This window comes from Harpegnathos saltator, unplaced genomic scaffold (assembly GCF_003227715.2).
Source record: "Harpegnathos saltator strain DR-91 unplaced genomic scaffold, Hsal_v8.6 scaffold60, whole genome shotgun sequence".
NCBI classification, from domain to species: domain Eukaryota; kingdom Metazoa; phylum Arthropoda; class Insecta; order Hymenoptera; family Formicidae; genus Harpegnathos; species Harpegnathos saltator.
In genome coordinates, this window is record NW_020230427.1 from 1527409 (window position 1) to 1547029 (window position 19621).

Consider the following 19621-nt stretch of genomic DNA (forward strand, 5'->3'; position numbering starts at 1 on the left):
ACCGTCGCGTCGGCCCTATCGCTCGCGCTGATATTATGAATTCCGGAAATTTATAGCCGCGCGGTATAAAAATGGCTTATTTATCGCGCGCCGCATCGGCACGCTTCGGACGTTACTTAATCCGAACTTTAATAAGGAGTTAGCTCGCGACACGCCTCACCAAGTTCCGTCACGCTCCGTAGTGAGAAAGTAGTCGTTCCCGAGCATTATCGTATTTTCCTTTTTAATTGTCCGACTTTCGGACGCTTCCTCGTGAATCATCTCGCTTATTAACTTTCGTCGAGAGGCGCCGGACTCACCGCCCGCCCGCGCCCCCCCCTCCCCCGCCACCGCTTGAGAGATTGCATGTCGCCTTGCTCCTTTTATCCTTCGTTGTTTTTATCTTACGTTCGCAATTACGTTATAGCTTCCCTCCGAAGAGAAAACTCGGATTATGCGCGAAACTCGTCGCGTGAAAAATTCATTCTCTCCGTCGAGAGATGAAGCTCTCCCCTCGGGGGAGACACGATTTCTACAATTTTCATCGACACAGCGCGAGCGCGCGGCCGATGACCCCGTTTCTCTCTTCCGCATCACTCGCACGTTCGCTTTGTCGCGGAAAGGCCGCGATTGCGGCTTTAAGGTGGCTCGGCGCTACCTGGAGGGCCGGAAAACACGACAGTTATGGCTCGTTAAGTGTCGCGGCGCATGCATATAGAGGAGAGTACGGGTTACGCGAAGTTAAGTAACAGCATACCGCGGGGCCACGCTCGTTGTAAAACTGGCTCGGTGAAACAACGCGACGCATTTTTCCCCTTGGAGATTTCCCGGCCAACTTGGAAACTACGTTACCGCATAACTACGTAACACTATTACGGCGGGGTGAGAGAAAGAGAGCCAGGGAGCGAAGGGGGAGGGAGGGGGAGGGGAGGGGGGAAGAGCGAAAAAGAGGAGACAGTTTGCTTCAGCGTGCGTATTAAATAAGCAGATCGAGTGGATTCGCCGGCTGGCCGTCTGGAAATGAACCGCGTGATAACGGCGTGGTATCGATCGTAAGGTGGATGTATGAGATTTGCTTGCGCGAATCCGCGCGGAAGTTTCTCAGGATTTCCCCAGGTACGGCGCAGATTACGGTTGGAGTTCCCAAATTTGTCCCGACTTCGGCATCCGATTACGAGATACCAATTGGAGATCTCATTCTTATCCTGAACTTGAGTCCCTCGTCGAGTTCATCGAGACAGAAGAAAATATGCTACAGAAACTTGGGTTTTTTCAGTTACCCGACTAGAAATTTATTCCACGCTCCTGATCAGATTAACCTCGTTTGGTCATCGGATCCGGATAAGGCAATATTATCAGGTCCTAGTAAGTCATGTGGCGCAGCGTGAATATCAAGATCTTATTAAGGATTGTATAGTCTTACGTATCATGTCTTTGTTAAGGATATATCAGGTCTTTATTAAGTTACCTCACTGAGTCCTTCTCATATTTTATTTCAGATTAAGACTCCTGCCCGGTCAAAAACATTTGATTCAATATTATCTTATTATATTATAACTTATATTTAACTTGTCGACCTTTGGAAATTTCAAAATCATCAAATTGACAAAAGTCAGGGCGCTATTGTAACAATATATTCTCGAGACGAAAAAGAGTAAAAAAGTCTAATACTATTTTCTCTTCCGGCAAATAGCGAGATATTGTGAGTTAAATATTAAAAAAGTTTTCCTTAAAGATCTAAAAAAAATATTATAATGAAATATTTCAAACAAAAATTGTTAAAGTTAATTGGAAATAGGAAAAGATGATGTAATAAAAAATTGGGGTTTTCATTTAAGAAAAGTAACGATCAATGAATATCTCGAAAGTGGCGCCATCTGTAAACAAAATGATATAGTTGTTATGTGTCTCCTTTGAAACTATACAACTTTTGTCTAAAACATTTTTCCCTAAAATGTCGTGTTTACAAAAGGTCGGATGCGGGTATATGCGGGTGGTGTTTGTGACACCCTGTATATAATATAAATGATAACGCGAGCCACATTAGATATGAATGAATCCCGAGAAGGACCCGATCAACTAAACCTTGTTACATAATACACTAGATAGTCACATTAAGGTCCTAACATGGACATCTGGTCGTTATAACTTTACAAACGCCTTCGTACTCAATTGTCATCAGGATAATTACAAAAGATCCGACTTAATTAGGATTAAGTCTTTCACTCACTTCATTGGATCCTTGTCAATATCGGGCGTACCTGATGAAAATTTCTAGTCGGGCAGCAACTTTTAAACGCCTGTATATACTTTTATAGTACCAGGGAGAATTTCGCGTGTCAACATTGTATTCGATAGAACAGGAAAGCAGAAATAATAATAACACCAGTGCGAATTAAAAAGAAACATGTCGGGGGAATTGAATTTTCCATTCAGAATCAGTGCATTTTTATTAATCAATTGATTTCTGAGCGACTCAGTCCGCGTGACACACGAGTGATTAGTCGCGTGCATTTGAAATACGAGATGTCGCGCTTTTAAGTTTTAACCGGAGTTTACATAAGCTCGGGCGCTCGAACTCCCAGGTTCCGAATTAAATCCGGAGAAATATCCTGTACGCGCGTACGCGCGCGTGGCGCAGGACGATACCGAAGCGAGCGTGGACGTTCAGTTGGCAAAATTATAGACAGCCTGTGAACTACATCGATGGGGAACGTTCATCGATCGACATTATCGCCACGACGCAACTACCGGCGAAATCCGCTGCAGCGCGGGCGCAGCGCGTGTACCGAACAATTGGAATTAAACTTTTACAAATCCTCGCACACGGTACGCCTGACTCGTGAACGATGTTTCCGGAGCATTCGCCAGCAGTCCTGCGAAAACAAGAGAGAATTTCCAGAACAACCTGCGCGGCCAATTTATATCATCGGAGGCGATCGCCAGCGGCGGCGGTGCCAGGCGACGCGCCGCAGCGCAGCGGTGCGGCGTTACGTCGAGAACGTGCAAAATCCGGCCGCGAAGAGGAAGAAAATGAAAAAGGAAAAAGAAAAAAAAAAGAAGAAGAATGGAAAAGAGAAAACAGCGAGACGTATGCGGAATAAGTATGTATTTGTGGCTCCGTTTTACGAGCGCGCTTTGGGATCGGCGAATGGTTAAAAATCCGCGGCGCTCGCAATCCCCACGGGCTATTCGCCCGGGAGATTTCGACGCGGCCGGGCGCGCGGCGCGGATTTTCAGCGGTGCCGCGGCGTAACGGCGCAATGGCGCCGCGGATATAAAACAGACGGCGACGCTCGGTCGTTCGGGAGTTGAGATTTTATTTTTCGGGAAACGCCGTCGCGCACGTCGGGCAACGCGTAGCCCCCGCGTTGCGTCTCTCGCTTCGCGTGAGAATCGCGCGACTTGCTCGCGCGCCGCGCTGATAGAGCTGGGCTGGAAACGGAACATACTCGGGAGAATCTCGGCGAGCGACGGCGTCGTCGTTATTCTCGTCGTCGACGAGCCGATGAGAACGGAGACTTTCACCTGGCGGGCGAGCCGCCGCGCCGGGCGGGCACGAAGTTTCTTGTTTGTGCAATTCGGCCGTGTAATCTAATGAGCAAACGCCGCGGATTTACCGCGCGGACCGGAAATTGAAATATACATTATGAAAGGCGCCGCTTCTCTTACGCGAGCAGTCGGATCGTGAAATCAGGTCGTCCATGCGGCCTTACCCCTGAATTCGCGAACTTCGCACTCGTGAAATTGCAGTTTTCCGATTCGCCACGGCCGGCAGCCGCGACTTGTAACGATGAATATTTAGCGACGACTACGTGACTCCGTTGAATATCCGGGCTGAGCAGAAGGGTGGGCGGCGGTTTTCGAGGAGGACAGGCGAAGCTCCGGGGCTCGCTGCCGGGGAAATTAGATTTGTCGAGTTCGCGAGATGTTTCCGCGAATCTTTCTGCGCCTCGGCCGTAATATATTTCCCGCATAGTAATTTTTTCGCATAAATCGGCCAGCGCTTTCTGTGAGGCAACACAGCGGCGGTGCCAACGTGTCGAATTAAAAACACTCGCTGTGCGTTTTATCACATGACGCGCACGCAGGAGCGCGAGTGCAATGCAAATGGTGCGTGTACATTTGTGCTCCGGCGTGGAATTAGCGATAATTCTAACTCAAATGACTCGGCGCGTGCTCTCTTTCCTTCTCCGCCTCCCTCTCCCTTTTTCTGTGTAATATTTGCGACGTAAAAACAGGCAAAAACGTTAAAGGTGTTTCATTCTTTAGAATCGCGTTGGTTCCGCGAATGCGCACATCGCGTCGATATGCTTTATGTGTCATGTTTTATATTATAATATAGCATTATAATATATTGTATTAAAAAATAAGTAAAAATAAAATAATACGGTTAAATGGGACTGAGTGTATTTTATTTGTGCCACCACTTGGCTTATTCCTCCGTGCTACATCTCTATTCATTATATTCTCCTGATACGAAAACGCGAAAATCGAGAAAATGAGAGAAGTTGCAGAGTTTTAAATTTCCCGCCGAAATTTCATGCTACCTCCTCGCTCATTATATTCTCCTGGTACGAAAACGCAAAAATCGAGAAACTGTTCAAAATTTGCAGATTCGCAGAATTTTAAATTTCACGCAAAAATTTCGTGTTACTTCTTCGCTCATTATATTTTCCTGATACAAAAGCATAAAAATCGAAAAACTGTCAAGAATTTGAAAATCTGCAGAATTTCAAATTTCCCGCCGAAATTTCGTGCTGCTTCTTCGCTCATTACATTCTCCTGATACAAAAACGTGGAAATCGAGAAAATGAATAAATTCCCAAATTGTTTAATTTCTCGCCGAAATTTCATGCTACCTCTTCCCTCATTATATTTTCCTGATACGAAAACGCAAAAATCGAGGAAATGAATAAATTCGCAGATTTTTGAATTTCCTGCCGGAATTTCGTGCTACCTCTTCGCTCATTATGTTCTTCTGATACGAAAACGCGGAAATGCAGAAGAATATAAAATCTGAAAATTCAGAATTTTAACAGATTTGTATCAGGAGAATATAATGAGCGAGGAAGTGGCTCTAGGAAAATACGTTTGAGGAAAGGTCCCAATAAAAATACGAATATGTTATATATTTAAATATTACATTTATTTTTTCTTACCATTATATAATATAATAGTAATAAAATATTACTATTACAACATACCACAGCAGAATATAAAACAATATGACATAAAATATACAATATATAATAATAATATTAATATCAATATTAATATATTATATTGAGATATGTAATACAATATAATATAATACAAATTAATATTATACATATGATATGTAGCGATATGCATGGGATACAGAATTTTGATTAATGATACAAATTGGTACAAAATGAAATAATCCAAGTAGCTGTGATTTGATCTTGCCGATTTAGTCCCGCTGGCTCCAGAGAGGCGGAAAGTTCGATCGTCGTAGCTCGTAACTTCCTTCGAGATCTTCGCGCTCGGCGCGACGACCGAGGATACGTCGTCGTCGAGGATCGACGATCCTGAAGAGTCCCGTTTCCTCCGCTTGTTTACGAGCGCCTCCGACTAATTCGACGACAGAGTTCACGGTCGACTCTCTCCGGCCGTTTCGCAAAATTCGATCGCTTCCGCTCAATTTATCCAGCCGTCCAAAGTTTGTCTGCGGACAGAATTTCCACGGATAATTAATCTTGCGTTTTACAACGGGAATCAGTCAAATCTCGCGTAAATTTATACGCGTTTCTAAAGCCGCCAAGACGACAACGCCGACGAGCCTTTTACAGGCAAACACTTAAAATCATAATAAGCGTCTGGCTGGCAACACGCCACGTCGTCGTTCAGAATTTCGATCATTTCTTCTCCCTGCCCCCCCCCTTGGTGACCTCATGCGAAAAGTTAAGCGCACGATAAACTGTGAAATCAGAGCCCGCGCGTCCGGATATTTCGCGATAAAGTAGCGGAAAATTGAAAAAAAAAAGATACACTTATTCGGTATTTATACGCGCGTGCAGAATGCGACGTTACACATCATACAATTAAACAATTTCCGGTGGCAGTAAAACTGTCCTCTGCACGCCGGTGAATTTTTACCGTGAATTATCTTTATTGGCTACAGCGATTATAGTATTTATGCGCGCTGGAGTTCGCGAACGGAACGCGCGCACGCGCGACGATAATGCAAACGTCAAAGCGAACGTCAAGCGCGTGGCATCGATTTTATAATTATATTACTACGGTCGCACACAGGCACACACGCACACGCGCACACCGAGGGACGAAAATTGAAAATTACGCGAACATTTATTTCGAATAATGCTGATTACTCGGAGGGACGCTCATTGCGTTTATTAAACGACAAAATTGTACTTATAATCAAATCCAAATTAAATAGTGCTTCAGATTACGCATATTATTGTTACTGAGTTTTGTACATTTTTTTTCTTGTGTAGCACACGCATACGTACACACAGGAAGAGGGAGAGAGAGGGAGAGAGAGAGAGAGGGAGAGAGAGAGAGAGGGAGAGAGAGAGAGAGAGAGAGAGAATGCCATCTGTTTTGCGATTGTCACGTTCCTATTTCGCAAATATTAATTTCCCATGGTATTCGCGCTGATGCACGGTAGTCGTGACACCTGAAAGTTCTTCTCGTATAAATATAACGACGCAAGATGCGCGATGCTTGCAAATGCTGTTAAGAGGAACCAAATGGCTCCAACGACTGAAACTTCACGCTTTATTGTGAAACTTTATTTACAGCTGAAACTTTGGCGCGTCGCGCTGAAGCGCGACATTCCAAAGCCGATAATGATGAAAATATAATAGCGCAAATGACACGCTGAAAGGAGAACGGTGCTCCTCGCGATTACAGTTCGCGCAATCGTCTGACCAAGAGAGCAAATCAAATTCCGTCCGCGGCCGATATAATTATCGAGGGCTCGCGAGTGGTGCAACAAGATACGCGCGAGAGAGCGAATAGAAAATTGAACGAAATGCTGCGTGCACAGTCCGAGACGCGGCGAAGTCCGCGTTTCCCGCGAGCGCATTGTGTCGCACTGTTTAATCGGTGATTCTCCCTTCTCTTTGTGCGCAGGAGTGGACGGACTACAACCTCCAGTGGAACGAGTCCGAGTACGGCGGTGTGAAGGACCTTCGAATTACGCCGAACAAGCTTTGGAAACCGGATATCCTCATGTATAACAGGTAATCTGGCCTCGTTACATTTGCGTAGCAACTCTCTCGTTTTGTATTGACAAACCAGTAGCTTCGACTAACAACATTTGTCAGGAGCATTTCAGTTATTGCGCGCGGGGCGGGCGCAAGTGGAGAGAGAAGCGCCCACTCCCCGTAATAGAATTTTTAATTAAAGTGCGCGGCCGCGCACACATACAAAAAGCCGCGTGTTAACTACGCTTGTAATCATCGTGTTAAATAAAATATCGCCGCGGACCGGAAGGCACCGCTAGCCGGTGGAAACACGCGCGTTGACTGGCTCACTCCCCGGGCACCGCCGACAGATCCCGCCGTTTAAGACGATCAACGCCTGCGACGCGCGAGTCGGCGCGCTTGATGATTCTCGATCGGTGCGAATCGGCGACAATCCGGCGTATCTCGCGCGTATCTCCCGCGGTTGTACGCGAAAGTACGCGATCGCGGACGGAGGGAAGGCTGGCCTTGTAATTTGACGCACGCAACTTTTCGGAACGGCCACTCTCGGCCTGGCCATTGGGGGAGCATCTGCTATCCGAGGAGAATTCTCCCGGTGAACAGTGCGAGTACCTTCTGAGAGTCGCGCAAAGAATTACGGGCCATCTCTCGCCGACGAGAGCGCGCGCAATCGAGTTGACCGACACTCGACGAGTTCGCGATTTCATTCAGTCGCGCGCGCTCCTGCAATTCCGCGTAATCCGTCGTGATTTAACTGCAATTGCGACGCACCGTCCAAGATAAGCCGTCGCGGACTTCCGCGACGCGATATTTCGCGACACTGTCGATATTTCAAGCGTGACCGCGTTCGCACCGCGCGCGAGCATCGGCGGCGAAGCTCCGTCGGAACGTTCGCGGGGACGCGCGAAGGGGATTTCAGAGGAACTCGGCGGAACGGCGCGAACGAGGAAAAGGTGTTCGCGCAAAAAAGTTCGCGCGCCAACGGGAACTCCCTCGCTCCCGTGAGCGAGGCGAAATCGCGCGGCAAAAAAATTATTCGCCCCGGGGGTGTCCACGGCGCCGCGCGTCCGACTTAACTATCGCCACTTGCCCGCCAGGAAGGTAATGCGCGCAGGCACACCCCCTGTATGCGTGTGTGTGTGTGTGTGTGTGTGTTTGTGAGGGTGTGTACATGTGTACGCACCTGAGAGAGAGGGAATTAAGATTTTTAAGAATGTCTTTTTCAGAAAAGCTGCGACGGCTAAGAAATAGCGCGACGGTATAGCGCCACTGCAGCGAGAGTTTTTTCATTAACTTTAAGTCACTCCCCCGCCCCGCCACACCCCCACGGAGGCACTCCTCCGTTCGGGAGGGTGAATTATTTTCGACGTAGTCTCTCTCTTTTTCTTCTTCTTTTTTTTTTCTTTCTTTTGTTTCCTTGTGCTCCGTTATTCACGGCAAATGTAGTTGTAAAAAAACAAACAAAAAAGAAAAAATATTCAAAGGGTACGTAACTTTTATCCTAGTGTTGCTTCGCATCTTATATTCGAAAGTATTACATATATATATATATAAATATATATACTATATAAATATATATATATATAGTATATATACATATACATATATATCTCTTTTATTACAAAATCCCTGAAGTGCATGCGTTTTACTTGAATCCTAGTAAGAGCCGAGTATATTATATATTTATATACTTGTACTATGTATATTATCTACATTTTTCATTTGTAAATATTGTATCCACGTATATAATTATCGACCCCGATCGTAGAAATCTCTCTCTCTTTACTTACTTACGTATCTCGCGACGGCTCGACTCGCTTCCACGTGCCAGGCGGCTCTCACAGCGCAGGGTGACTGAAAAATTCTGAAAAATTCTCAGCAAAAACAGAGCCCGCAGCGTCGCGCGCAGAGACGAAGCTCGAGGCGAAGCGAATCGAACCGCGCGCACTTTTCAAACGCAGTTGAAAGTACGCAAGTCTTGAGTCGAAAGGCTACTGAGAAAGTAACGATTGCATTAAGTGCCGGTCATTTTCATTTTCTCAAAGGACAGAGAAACAAACAAAACGAAAAGGAAGAAAAGAACAGACAGACAACAGTACCTCGAAGTAGTCGGCCACGTCGTCGCGCGTACCGCGCGTGCGCGCGAACACGCGCGCCCTCTCGCGCTCGCGCGCACGGAACGTAGATTTCCAACGGGAGGAGAATTCCCGGGATAATCGCGATTTCGCGGGCTAAGACGAAGCGGAGCGATCGCGTTTCCCGACCCGGGGAGATGCTGAAACGTTGATATCGCGAGAATTCCGCTCGGGTCGGATCACATTCTCTCCTCCTCTTCTACGCGGTAGGCGGATCAACGACAACGACGACGACGACGACGACGTAGCCGGCTCTTGCATTCTCAGCCACTCTCTCTCTCTCTCTCTCTCTCTCTCTTTCTATCTCACAGCCTCTAGAATAATTAGTCTTAGGTATTTATCTATAGTCTTGCAACTATACATATATATATACAATCGACGGCGGGCCGTCTTTCGTGAACGCGTGTACCGCGCGATTCACGTAAGACGAGCCGAGAATTGAAAATACACCCGTCGCTCGCTGCCAGCCGATTCCCGCCGACAATGGAAAAGACGCTCACGCGTCTCGATCGCGTGATTCACCCGCTGATTGACGCAAATTGTCAAATTGCCCGGGTCGGATCGTCCGGCGTGAGGCGATCAGACGTCGCGCGAATTGCAATCTTTCTTCGGGTTCGGTTTTCGAAACACGGAAAACTCTGAACGCGAAGCCGAGCCACGCGCGTTCACGATGGCGCAGTGGTTCTGCCCCAGATGTGTTTTTTTTTTTTTTTACATATCCACAATGACGCACCCATGGCGGCCAAATTAATCCCAACGCGATTGGAAACGAAATGCCGTTGAATAAGATCGGGCAGGTTTTAATTATAAAAGCGCTGGGTGAAATAACAGAGCGTTTCGATTTCGTGCTTCGATCAGATTTCCACCGCCCTTCCCTTTCCCTCATCCCCTCCGTGGCTCTCCTGCCCTTCCGTCCCTTCGCGAGTGTTGTACGCTCCGATTATTTTCGATCGGTCCGTGGATTATCCGTCGTTCGAGCGGGGCGTAAATTAGATATTCGTTATCGTCAATCGTCGAGCGAATATCGTCGGGCTGGATCGAATTAACAATCAAATGCGATTAGGACTGCGATCCATATTTGGGATTAAATTTCCAGCAGGCGGCTGCCAGGCAGTTCTCTGAAGAGCGTTTTTCTGCAAAATGTTAATACTCGTACGCGGAGATGATATCGTACTATCGTCTGGCTACTCCGCTCACATTGCTTGAAATGGGCCGTAGTTATCTTTGGACATTTTTACAATTGAGCTCCTTGACAGTACGAACATTTAAACTTTCATCATGGAAAATACATGTACACATACACATATATTGAATATATACATATATATATATATATTTACATAAATATATATACTACATGGTGAAAGCTTGAGTGTTTATACTTGAAGACGAAATTAACAAGAATGACCAGATTTAGTTACGTACCTCAGCTGATTGATACCTTCGCTTCGTGGGAAACCAATACTTTCACGCGCGGTACGAATTTTCATATCGCAAAGTCAAGAAGATACGGGAACAGGGAACGACGAATCGCAGGGCCCCGATTGTTAATCACAGAGCCTACTAATCGCATATACATTACCGATCGTGCTGATGGTGCGTTCGATCTGGTGCATAACCGTAATAAAGTCTCGCGGGGAGTCGAGCCGAGACGGCGCTTGTTGAGGCTGATCTCCGCACGAGGCAAAGCGGGAGACGGGATGCGTAATGCGAGACTGCGTAATGAAAAAACAATGGGACAATTAAAGCTACACGGGGATTACGCGTGGGCGATTAATCGCGACGCGATTAATCGTTTACTCGCTAGGTGTCGCTGGCGCTATCGAACGCGAGTGGAAATAATGACGGCAATTTCGGGCATCGCGGAAGAAAATTAGCCCCCAACAGGGCGGGATAATTTGTAGAGCAGTGAGATAAATGGCGGACGATTCATTCGACCTCTTGATACCCCGAGGAAAGGCAGCTCGAGGCAGCGCGAAGCTCGCGGTCGCCGGAGCTTGCGGAGCTCGAGGCTCGACCGCGGCGAGAAAGAGAAAGCGAAAGACAAAGAGCGAGACAGAGAGAGAGAGAGAGAGAGAGAGAGAGAGAGAGAGAGAGAGAGAGAGAGAGAGAGAGAGAGAGAGAGAGAGAGACGAGGGAAGGAAGAAAGAGACAGATATAATGTGGACAGAGCGGAAAGTGCGGCGGTAAAAGTGAAAGATAGCGAGGCGGAGGGGGAAGAAGCGGTCAATCGGACAGGTCGGAGGACCGCGGTGAGCAACAACTGGCCAAGTTGGCAGATCCGAGAGCCGGCCAGCGAGAGAAATTCCAAGGGAACTGCTCGCTGCTAAAGTGTGCGGGATCGCTTCAATTAATTAAAGTCTTGTCTCAGAGAAACTTCGCTTTTGTGGCTGTCGTGGGAAAGCGTACAATGACTCGGAGACTCGGCGGGACAGCGAGAGAGAGAGAGAGAGAGAGAAAGAGGGAGGGAGGCCGCAGGCCGAGGGGGAATGAATTCTTCAGCGGCGCTCGTCTCGCGACGCTGGGACTTTTCTTTTATTCGAAACGGACGGACAGACGATCCGGAGGACGAGGGAAGCGGGGGGAGGGGCAACGAAGCACACGGTCGTCCACACGGGCAGCCATGCACGCGCGCGGCACAAGTGGTGACTCGTTGACGGCCAGTCGTGACATCGGAGATCGATGGGAGCGCCGATGACTGGACTGGAGTTAAGCTCGAATTTCGACGGGTACCTCCACCGATCATTTTCAATTTGCTGTCCGTCCCTCTCCGGGCGGGATCAATTCGTAATGGACGCTTATTATTTCGCCGACGGTTCGCCATAATGTACCGCGATGTCACGTCCTAATGCGGTCGGATTTATCGGAGTCATACACGCGTGCCGTGTTTTGCTAACGCTCGCTCGGTCGCGGGGATGCATTCAGCATGCGGTAGATCACTCTTCGCCGCTGATGCATGCAACGCATTCGACGCCGCGGCGGTGGCAGAGAACAGCCGACTCGCGTGATGTCGCGAACGAGCGCTCGCGCGAATTCCGCGCGAGCTGCGCGGGGAATCAGCTGGAAAGTCACAAACGACGTCGTGATTGAAATTTCCGAGCGATCCTGCGGACACGCGCGATCATCGTCCACGCGGCCGATGATCCGTGTACATTATTACACACTTTCCGCCGCGCATAGTTGACGCATGCGAAACACCGACCGACGCACGAGGTATCCTCGTCAGACCCATGGCAGACCACAAATATTTTGGCTGGCTTTATTCGAGGCGCGTCATACATAAATCGTCGGGCCGAAATTACACCGTCGATTCGCCCGATAAATATGTCGCGGCCCGTTTAATCGTTTAACTTATGTGCTCCCATTATCGACTGGAAAAATTTATAGAAGCGCGGAGCCAGCCGGGGGCCAGCTGCGCGCGCGCGTGCGCGCGACCTTTCCGATAGCGCCGCCTGTTCCGCTCGCGTTCGCGAAACAATCGCGGCCTCGAATCCTCGGCGAAACAACCGGCCGCTTCGGCCAGCTGGACGTCTCATTTACGCCACGTCCTGCCCGCCATTGTTAAGCGCGCGCGCGCGCTGGAGAAGTACACTCCAGCTCGGCGCTGTTCTTAATCCCTTATCTCGGCGACCTACTTTCCCCCGTGACGGCACGTAAACGCGCGGTGAAGTCGCCGCGTTTTTCGCCACGAGAGCAGAGTCTGCCGCTGAGGAGTTAACACGCGAGACGTTACCCTCCCCCTCGTTTCGGTCTGCGATCGGAGATTACGCTCGACACCCTACGCTACGAGCACCCTGCTCGACGCTAAACTCGTCCACTTGACTCGAGATAACGCAACCGCCGATCTTTTTGTCGCGCCTAAGGACGATCGAGACGAGCGTGACAATGCGAACGAACACGAATCACAGGCGGGTCTTCGCCGAGGAGAAGCAGGTTTCTGCTTCCTCCAGGAGGACGACTCGGCGCGCTCGCACCAAGTGGAAATTTCCTCCGGCTCGTTCGCATTCGGCCGATCCTCCCTCCCTTCAGCGCGATCGTATCGCCGACATTACTCACTCGGCATCCCGCGGATTGTTAAGACCGCCTACGGCTCACGAGGAGGGACCAGGGGGCGAAGGAGATAATCTCCGCCATCACATCCGCCGAGCAAGGCGGAGAGAAGCTGGCTATCTCATAGCGATGCGCACCACGCGCCCCTATGTGGCGCGGAGCGGGCTTTGCGGGGGCGTTAGAATTTCCAAGAAAACGCCGCCGACCCCGACACGGAGGGCTCGGAGGGGCCAAGTTGGAGTGTAAATAACATAACGACGCCGAGGGCCCGGCCAGTGTGTATGCCTCTATCTCGTAACAGGCAGCCGCGCCGGCTCTTGGGAGCGCTTATGCCTCGGTCCCTCCGAGGGAAAAGGCGCTTCCTGCGAAACCGTAAAGCGAATCTCGAGTATCCCGGCAGCGGAGGTGCTTTCGGGCGTTACCGTGGAATTTAAGCCGCCGTTAACCCGGGCGGGGTTAGAGTTTCGCTCGCGCGCTCGCGCGGCTCGTAAAATCCGTTTCGTTCGTCCATTTCGAACATCCCTCTTCCCGCCCGCCTGCCGCGTTGCCACGCGGAGGGACAGAGAAGTACGTACGGACGTAGCTACGTGTTCGCCTCGGCACATCAGCGAGATAACGCTGAAAAATATATGAAGCTTCGCCGGTAACGTTCCACTTGCTCCGCGCGAGCGAGGAGCTTCTTGTCCTTAGATGCACCTCTCGACACGGCCCAGAGCGGTCTTGTTAATTGCGCTCACAGCGCGTCGAACTTTAAACACGCCGATTCGCGCTCGGGTTTTCACTTATTGCGCGAATTGTCAATAATGCTCGGGTCGGGTAGCCCCGATTTCCAGGGATATTTCTCAGTCTTCATTTTCGACACGCGTCATTCGCCGGCAAACCCGCAGCCGCTTGGCTCGTTAAGCCACGCCGAGAAGGAAGAATGCTGCGCGACACGTAGTTACAAAGAACGGGCATCTTTCGCCAATGCAAGACACCCGGGAATGCTGATGGCGTTGAGAGAGAAAACGCCGGAAGCCTCGTCGGGGACGCCCGAGTCGCCGCAACGGCGAATAGGCCGAGCCGAGAAACGCCGATGCGTCCGATCGGCGCACTTGGACGATGCGAGTTCAACAATGGAGCAGGACACGGAAGCGAGTCACGATGCGCGCGCGGTGGCTGTCCATTCCGCCGGCGACCCGCTGTTACGAGCCGCGCACACGAATATTATACGAGCCACAGCGGAAACATGAGCCGCCGCCGCCGCGAAATTCGATCGAGCCCGGAAGAGTGTATTCACAGGGGCCGACCTGATCCGCCGGATGATCCAATCGGCCGTCTCTTTCTCGCACTCGTTGCCTCTCTCTCTCTCTCTCTCTCTCTCTCTCTCTCTCTCTCTCTCTCTCTCTCTCTCTCTCTCTCTCTCTCTTTCTCTTTCTCTCTCTCTATCCCTCCCTCTCTCTCTCTCAATTTCTGTTTCCATCTTTCTCGCCGCGTGTGTTTGAATAAGTGCACTGATAGAACAATATAGTTGAATTAACTATAATCTCACTATATTTTATAGTTCATTTTGGCGTCAACCATATTTTTATAGTTCGTGGAACCTGCAAGATACAGTAGAATAGACACAAATATATAGTCAAAGATTGTCTTAAATAATTTTTTTAGTTACTTTTACCACATATATGGTAATTTCTCAAATTTCACAAATATAGTGAGATTTAATATTCATGTAGTTACATCTGTCATCATTTAGCAAATATTCTGGTAATATTGACTATATAAAAGAGTTACTTTACCTACCATTTTATATTTGTGTCCATACAATAGTTTTAGTTTAACTTACTGTAATTCTTAGTAAAAATATTATACGGTTGGTTATACTATGCCTATATCGTAATTATTACCGATATTATGGTAATACTTACTATAAATGTATGATATTTCGCACTATAATTTAGTTACTATATCATTATAGTTCCAAATATCATATACTTTTCTCTCAGTGTATATAAATTTGCAACAAACCGCGCGCAGCCCGAATCGCGAGGACGCTCGCGAGCGCGATCCGTCCGCCATTTTCAGCCGGCGAAGAGAGAGAGCGAGTCTCCTTCTTGCACTCGTTGTCTCTCTCTCTCTCTCTCTCTCTCTCTCTCTCTCTCTCTCTCTCTCGCTCCCTCTTTCTCTCTCAATTTCTGTTTCCGTCTCTCTCGCCGCATGTGTTTGAATAAGTATATAAATTTGCAACAATCCGCGCGCAGCCCGACGTCGCGATCGAGAGGACGCTCGCGAGCGCGATCCATCCGCCATTTTCGGCCGGCGAAGAGAGAGAGAGAGAGAGAGAGAGAGAGAGAGAGAGAAGGAGAGAGAGAGCGAGAAAGGGGAGATAGCAGCTCTCTAATCTACATACTTGATCCGGTTATTAAATCGAATCACGCGCACCCGAACGAATGCGATTGCGATTCTATCGGCGGTCACCCTGGGGACACCAGGGTACACAGAGCACGGTCCGAGTCTGTCCGCGCGCGCTCGCGCGTACACCCTCTCTATTACCAGATCTACATACAAATATGGACTCGTAATCATTCCCGTTATTTACTCACGTCGGATTGAGGATGTATTTGATTTCGTCGGCGGCGAGCCGCGCCGAGTTCCGGCCGAAATGCATCCTCCTGTTTATGTTTCTTAGTCCGACCTGAGGGAGGAGAGAGTCGGCAGCGCCGTTCCGTCACCGCGCTGCGACGTGAGGGAACGGTTATTTGCACAACGAGCACCAGATCGAACGCGAGAGAGACCGCTCGGCGTCGGGTCGGGTCGGGCGAGTTCGCGTCGAGAGGAGAAACTTCGCCGGACGTTGAATCGTATCAAGGCCAGGCGCCATTTGCTCCGCGCGGATCGACCGACCCGATCTCGCGCAGCCGACTCGGCGAGAAAAAAAGAAAATCGGCCGAGGGTCGATGGTATTCTCTGTGAATTCCCGGCGGTGAAGCCTCACTCGAAGCGAGCGACGCGGACGCGACCGCGACGGCGGAAATGTCGCGGCTCGCAACCGCGCGGCTTTTCGCGCAGGTCGAATGAATGAGTGTACGACTCGCACTTGGCGTGCATTCTTAATCCATTCGAGCGAGCGTCTCAGCCGATTAAAGTGAATTGCCTCTCGCGAGGTGTCGCTTGAGACTCACTCTTCAGTTTCGGCTGAAAGTATTCGCTCGACGATTCAGCGCGGAGGATCCTCTCCGCATGAGCGGGAGGTCACTCGAGGTCGAGTGCCTCGGCTGTCACGCTAAGGGAAAAATATGCGAGAAATGAGAGATATTTATTCGATGGTAATAGCGTATTTATTTAAATCTAAATTCCGTCATTCCGGTGGAAGAAAAACAAGAGCTCTCTCACGAGAGTGAGAGAGGTTTTAGGAAAGCGCGTACTCTTTCTCTCTCTCTCTCTCCTTCGAGTCCTTCGTTGTAAAATTCGTACGTATCAGTGCGAGTGTAAATATGTTATCCGTAACCGCCGGAAATATCTCTCACTCTTTTGACATTTTTCCTCCGCGGTGCGGTTCGAGTGCAAATCTCGCTCGGGAGGGCTCGAAGCTTCGCTCGAGCGAAGCCCTCCTTCTGCCCGCAACGGTGATTTACGATCACGCTTCGCGATTAGTCTTCGCGTTTAACGATGCTTCGCAGGAGCTTCGCAGGACGACCGCGCGTCGTGAAACGGCGCGCGACTGATCGCACTCCGCGCGCCGATCCGACCCGATCTGCATTCCCCGGGCCTGCGTATAATGCCTGCGGCTTCTATAAATCACGCGAGTCTTCGGAGTTTGCAGCATGGCGTCGAGGGCGAATGCGGCGCTCAGCGAGCGGCGCTTGTAATTATGTGAATAATTAATTGAGACGCGACGTCAGGCCACCCCGTTACTGCGGGCCACCGCATGACCGGGCCCGGTACCTGCTCCCTTCCATCCGTGCACACCGCTGGAATTACCGATTATTAACCAGGACGAGTATGCATCCTGACAACGCGCTCCCGAGCCACGAGATCGGACGAGAAGGTTCTCACCCTTCCCTCGCTCTCCTCGCCTAACGCCCCCGCGAGAGCGATCGGTTCGCTCGCTTCTCCCTCTTGCGAGCTGCTTCCCACGAGCGTGGGAACATCTATTTCTCGCCGCTGCGCCGCGCTTCCTCGGCTGCTTCCTCCGCTTCTCCCGCGCGATGCGACAGCCGGAAAAATCGACGGCATTAATCCATCGCTCTCGTGCGCGATCGCGCGCAACGAGCGGCTTCCACCGCCGACAAAGTAGCTCCGTCCGAGAACGCGTCTCGCTGCGAGAGACCGCCGCGCATTTTTTCGCGCGAGGACTCTTCTCCCGTGTCAGCCGGGAAACCGATGTCGCGCGCACAGTACACACGCGGTGCGCGCCTCTCTCGGCAGTATCGTTATTCTCGTGAGCGCGCTTCTCGGCCGCCTTGGCTGATCGAGAGAACCGGGCGAATCGAGAATCAGTGTCGGTTTGCGATATATTCACGCGGGGTTCGCCGCGAGTCGCCTAGTTTCGCGGGCGAGAATTAGAGCGACACTGCGCGTCGTCTGCCGGTGATTTGGCGCCGTTAACTTTCCGACAGTTCGCCCGCCGACATTTATGACGTCCGAGCTGGAGGGAGCTGCGGGCCACCTCGTTACTCGTCGTCGGCTGCTGTTTGCTCATGGGAGCACGACGAGCCGTCCGGACGTGATGGCGTATACACGTATACACGAGGCTCCGCAATTTCAGCCTGCACGTTCGGCGCGGCGCGACGCGACGCGACGCGGCCCGACCGGTCGACTCGATTGATTTCGATCTTGCCTCGATGTATCGATGATATCGACCGGGCGGTGCTGCACGCGTCTCTTTCCCTCCTGCGGTATTCGAGAATTTCGCGAGCCGGGAAATCGAATGTCCTGTCGCGAGCACGAAGCGGCTTTATTTTTCGCCGCCGACGACGAGACCTCTCCGGCCGTCTTTTTCTTTTTCTTCTTCGTCTTCTTCTTCTTCTTCTTCTTTTTCTTCTTCTTCTTCTTCTTCCTTGTCAAAAGAGTGTCGACTGCGGATTTATTTCGCGATTCGTCACGTGCAGCTCAGACTTTACATTCGACCCGTCTCTCGTCGCGAGCACACACACACACACACACACCGGCTGACACGTAACCGCGCGGCTATTTATCCTTGAACAAGAACGTCGTCAGTCGGTAGATCGAGGAGCGTAAGTCGGCCGAATGTTGTTTCCACGCTACCGACTCGCTACCGATTCACACGTGGCTCGGGACTCGACCGCGTAGGCGTACAAACTGCGGTGAGGTAAGCAGAAGGGAGCGGGTCTCGCGGCTTGGTCGGTGAAACCCCAACTGTCCTGGACAGTAAATGGGGAGAGGAAAGGACGGGAAACGACGGGAAAGAAAAGAGGAAACGCTAGACTGCCGATAAAAGACGAATAAAGTTAACCCGCTCGTGAAAGACCCACCCGGGATAACTGAAATTCAATCCTCGACGAGGACCGGAACGACGCGGACGACGACGACGACGACGACGACGACGACGATGACGACGATGACGACGTCGACGACAACGCTTAAATCGATCAGTCGACGCGTAAACCATGAAAACACGTGAATGAGGACGACGGAGACGCCGACCGATCAATCCGGCCTCGAGGGCGCAGCCCGAATTCCACACGCTTGACATTTCAATCTCCATGCGCCGAAGGTGCTTGGGCGGATACGCGGCTCGTTAGTCGTTGCATGTGCCGGTTTATGAGAACGACCGGGTCTCTCTTTCCATCTGTCTCTCTATCTTTATCCCTCTCTCTCTCTCTCTCTCTCTCTCTCTCTCTCTCTCTCTCTCTCTCTCTCTCTCTCTCTCTCTCTATCTCTCTCTATCTCTCTCTTCCCCTAACGAGATTATGAACGGCTTTACGATCTCTCTCCACGATGCGAGTCGGGCCTGTCACGCCTGCCTGCCGTTTGCGCTTTGGTGTCCAGTACACTTTCTGTGAGACTTTTCTTTTTCCTTTTTTTCTTCTTCCGTTCGGCTTCTTCACTCTGGCACGCAGGTACGAAAAGTATCTTCGCACGGAGAGCACATAGGATACTCCATACACGCAGAATACTTCTGATGTGCACTTACTGACGTATGCGTATATACTGCTCCGTAGCTCCGTAGCCGGAGATAATTTACGATTAGGCGGATCAGTCTGATCAGACGCAGGGAACGTCGTACCGAAGAATTGATTTACGGGCCATCTTGATCATCCG

At 50.2% G+C, this 19621-nt stretch overlaps 2 protein-coding genes across 5 annotated transcripts in view; one reads left to right on the forward strand and one right to left on the reverse strand.

Moving 5' to 3' along the window:
* nAChRalpha6 (nicotinic acetylcholine receptor alpha6) overlaps positions 1–19621 on the forward strand; it is a 295193-nt gene that overhangs the window by 129393 nt on the left and 146179 nt on the right. For all 4 annotated transcript variants that reach the window (XM_025304355.1, XM_025304356.1, XM_025304357.1 and 1 more), the window contains exon 5: positions 7099–7208. In XM_025304355.1, the coding sequence (XP_025160140.1) occupies positions 7099–7208 (110 nt within the window). The remainder of the gene's footprint in view (positions 1–7098; positions 7209–19621) is intronic.
* The window catches only part of LOC112589792 (uncharacterized), a 156420-nt gene continuing 142128 nt past the window's right edge, over positions 5330–19621 (reverse strand). The window contains exon 3 of the mRNA XM_025304359.1: positions 5330–5668. Coding sequence (XP_025160144.1) covers positions 5414–5668 — 255 coding nt within the window. The 3' untranslated portion in view covers positions 5330–5413. The remainder of the gene's footprint in view (positions 5669–19621) is intronic.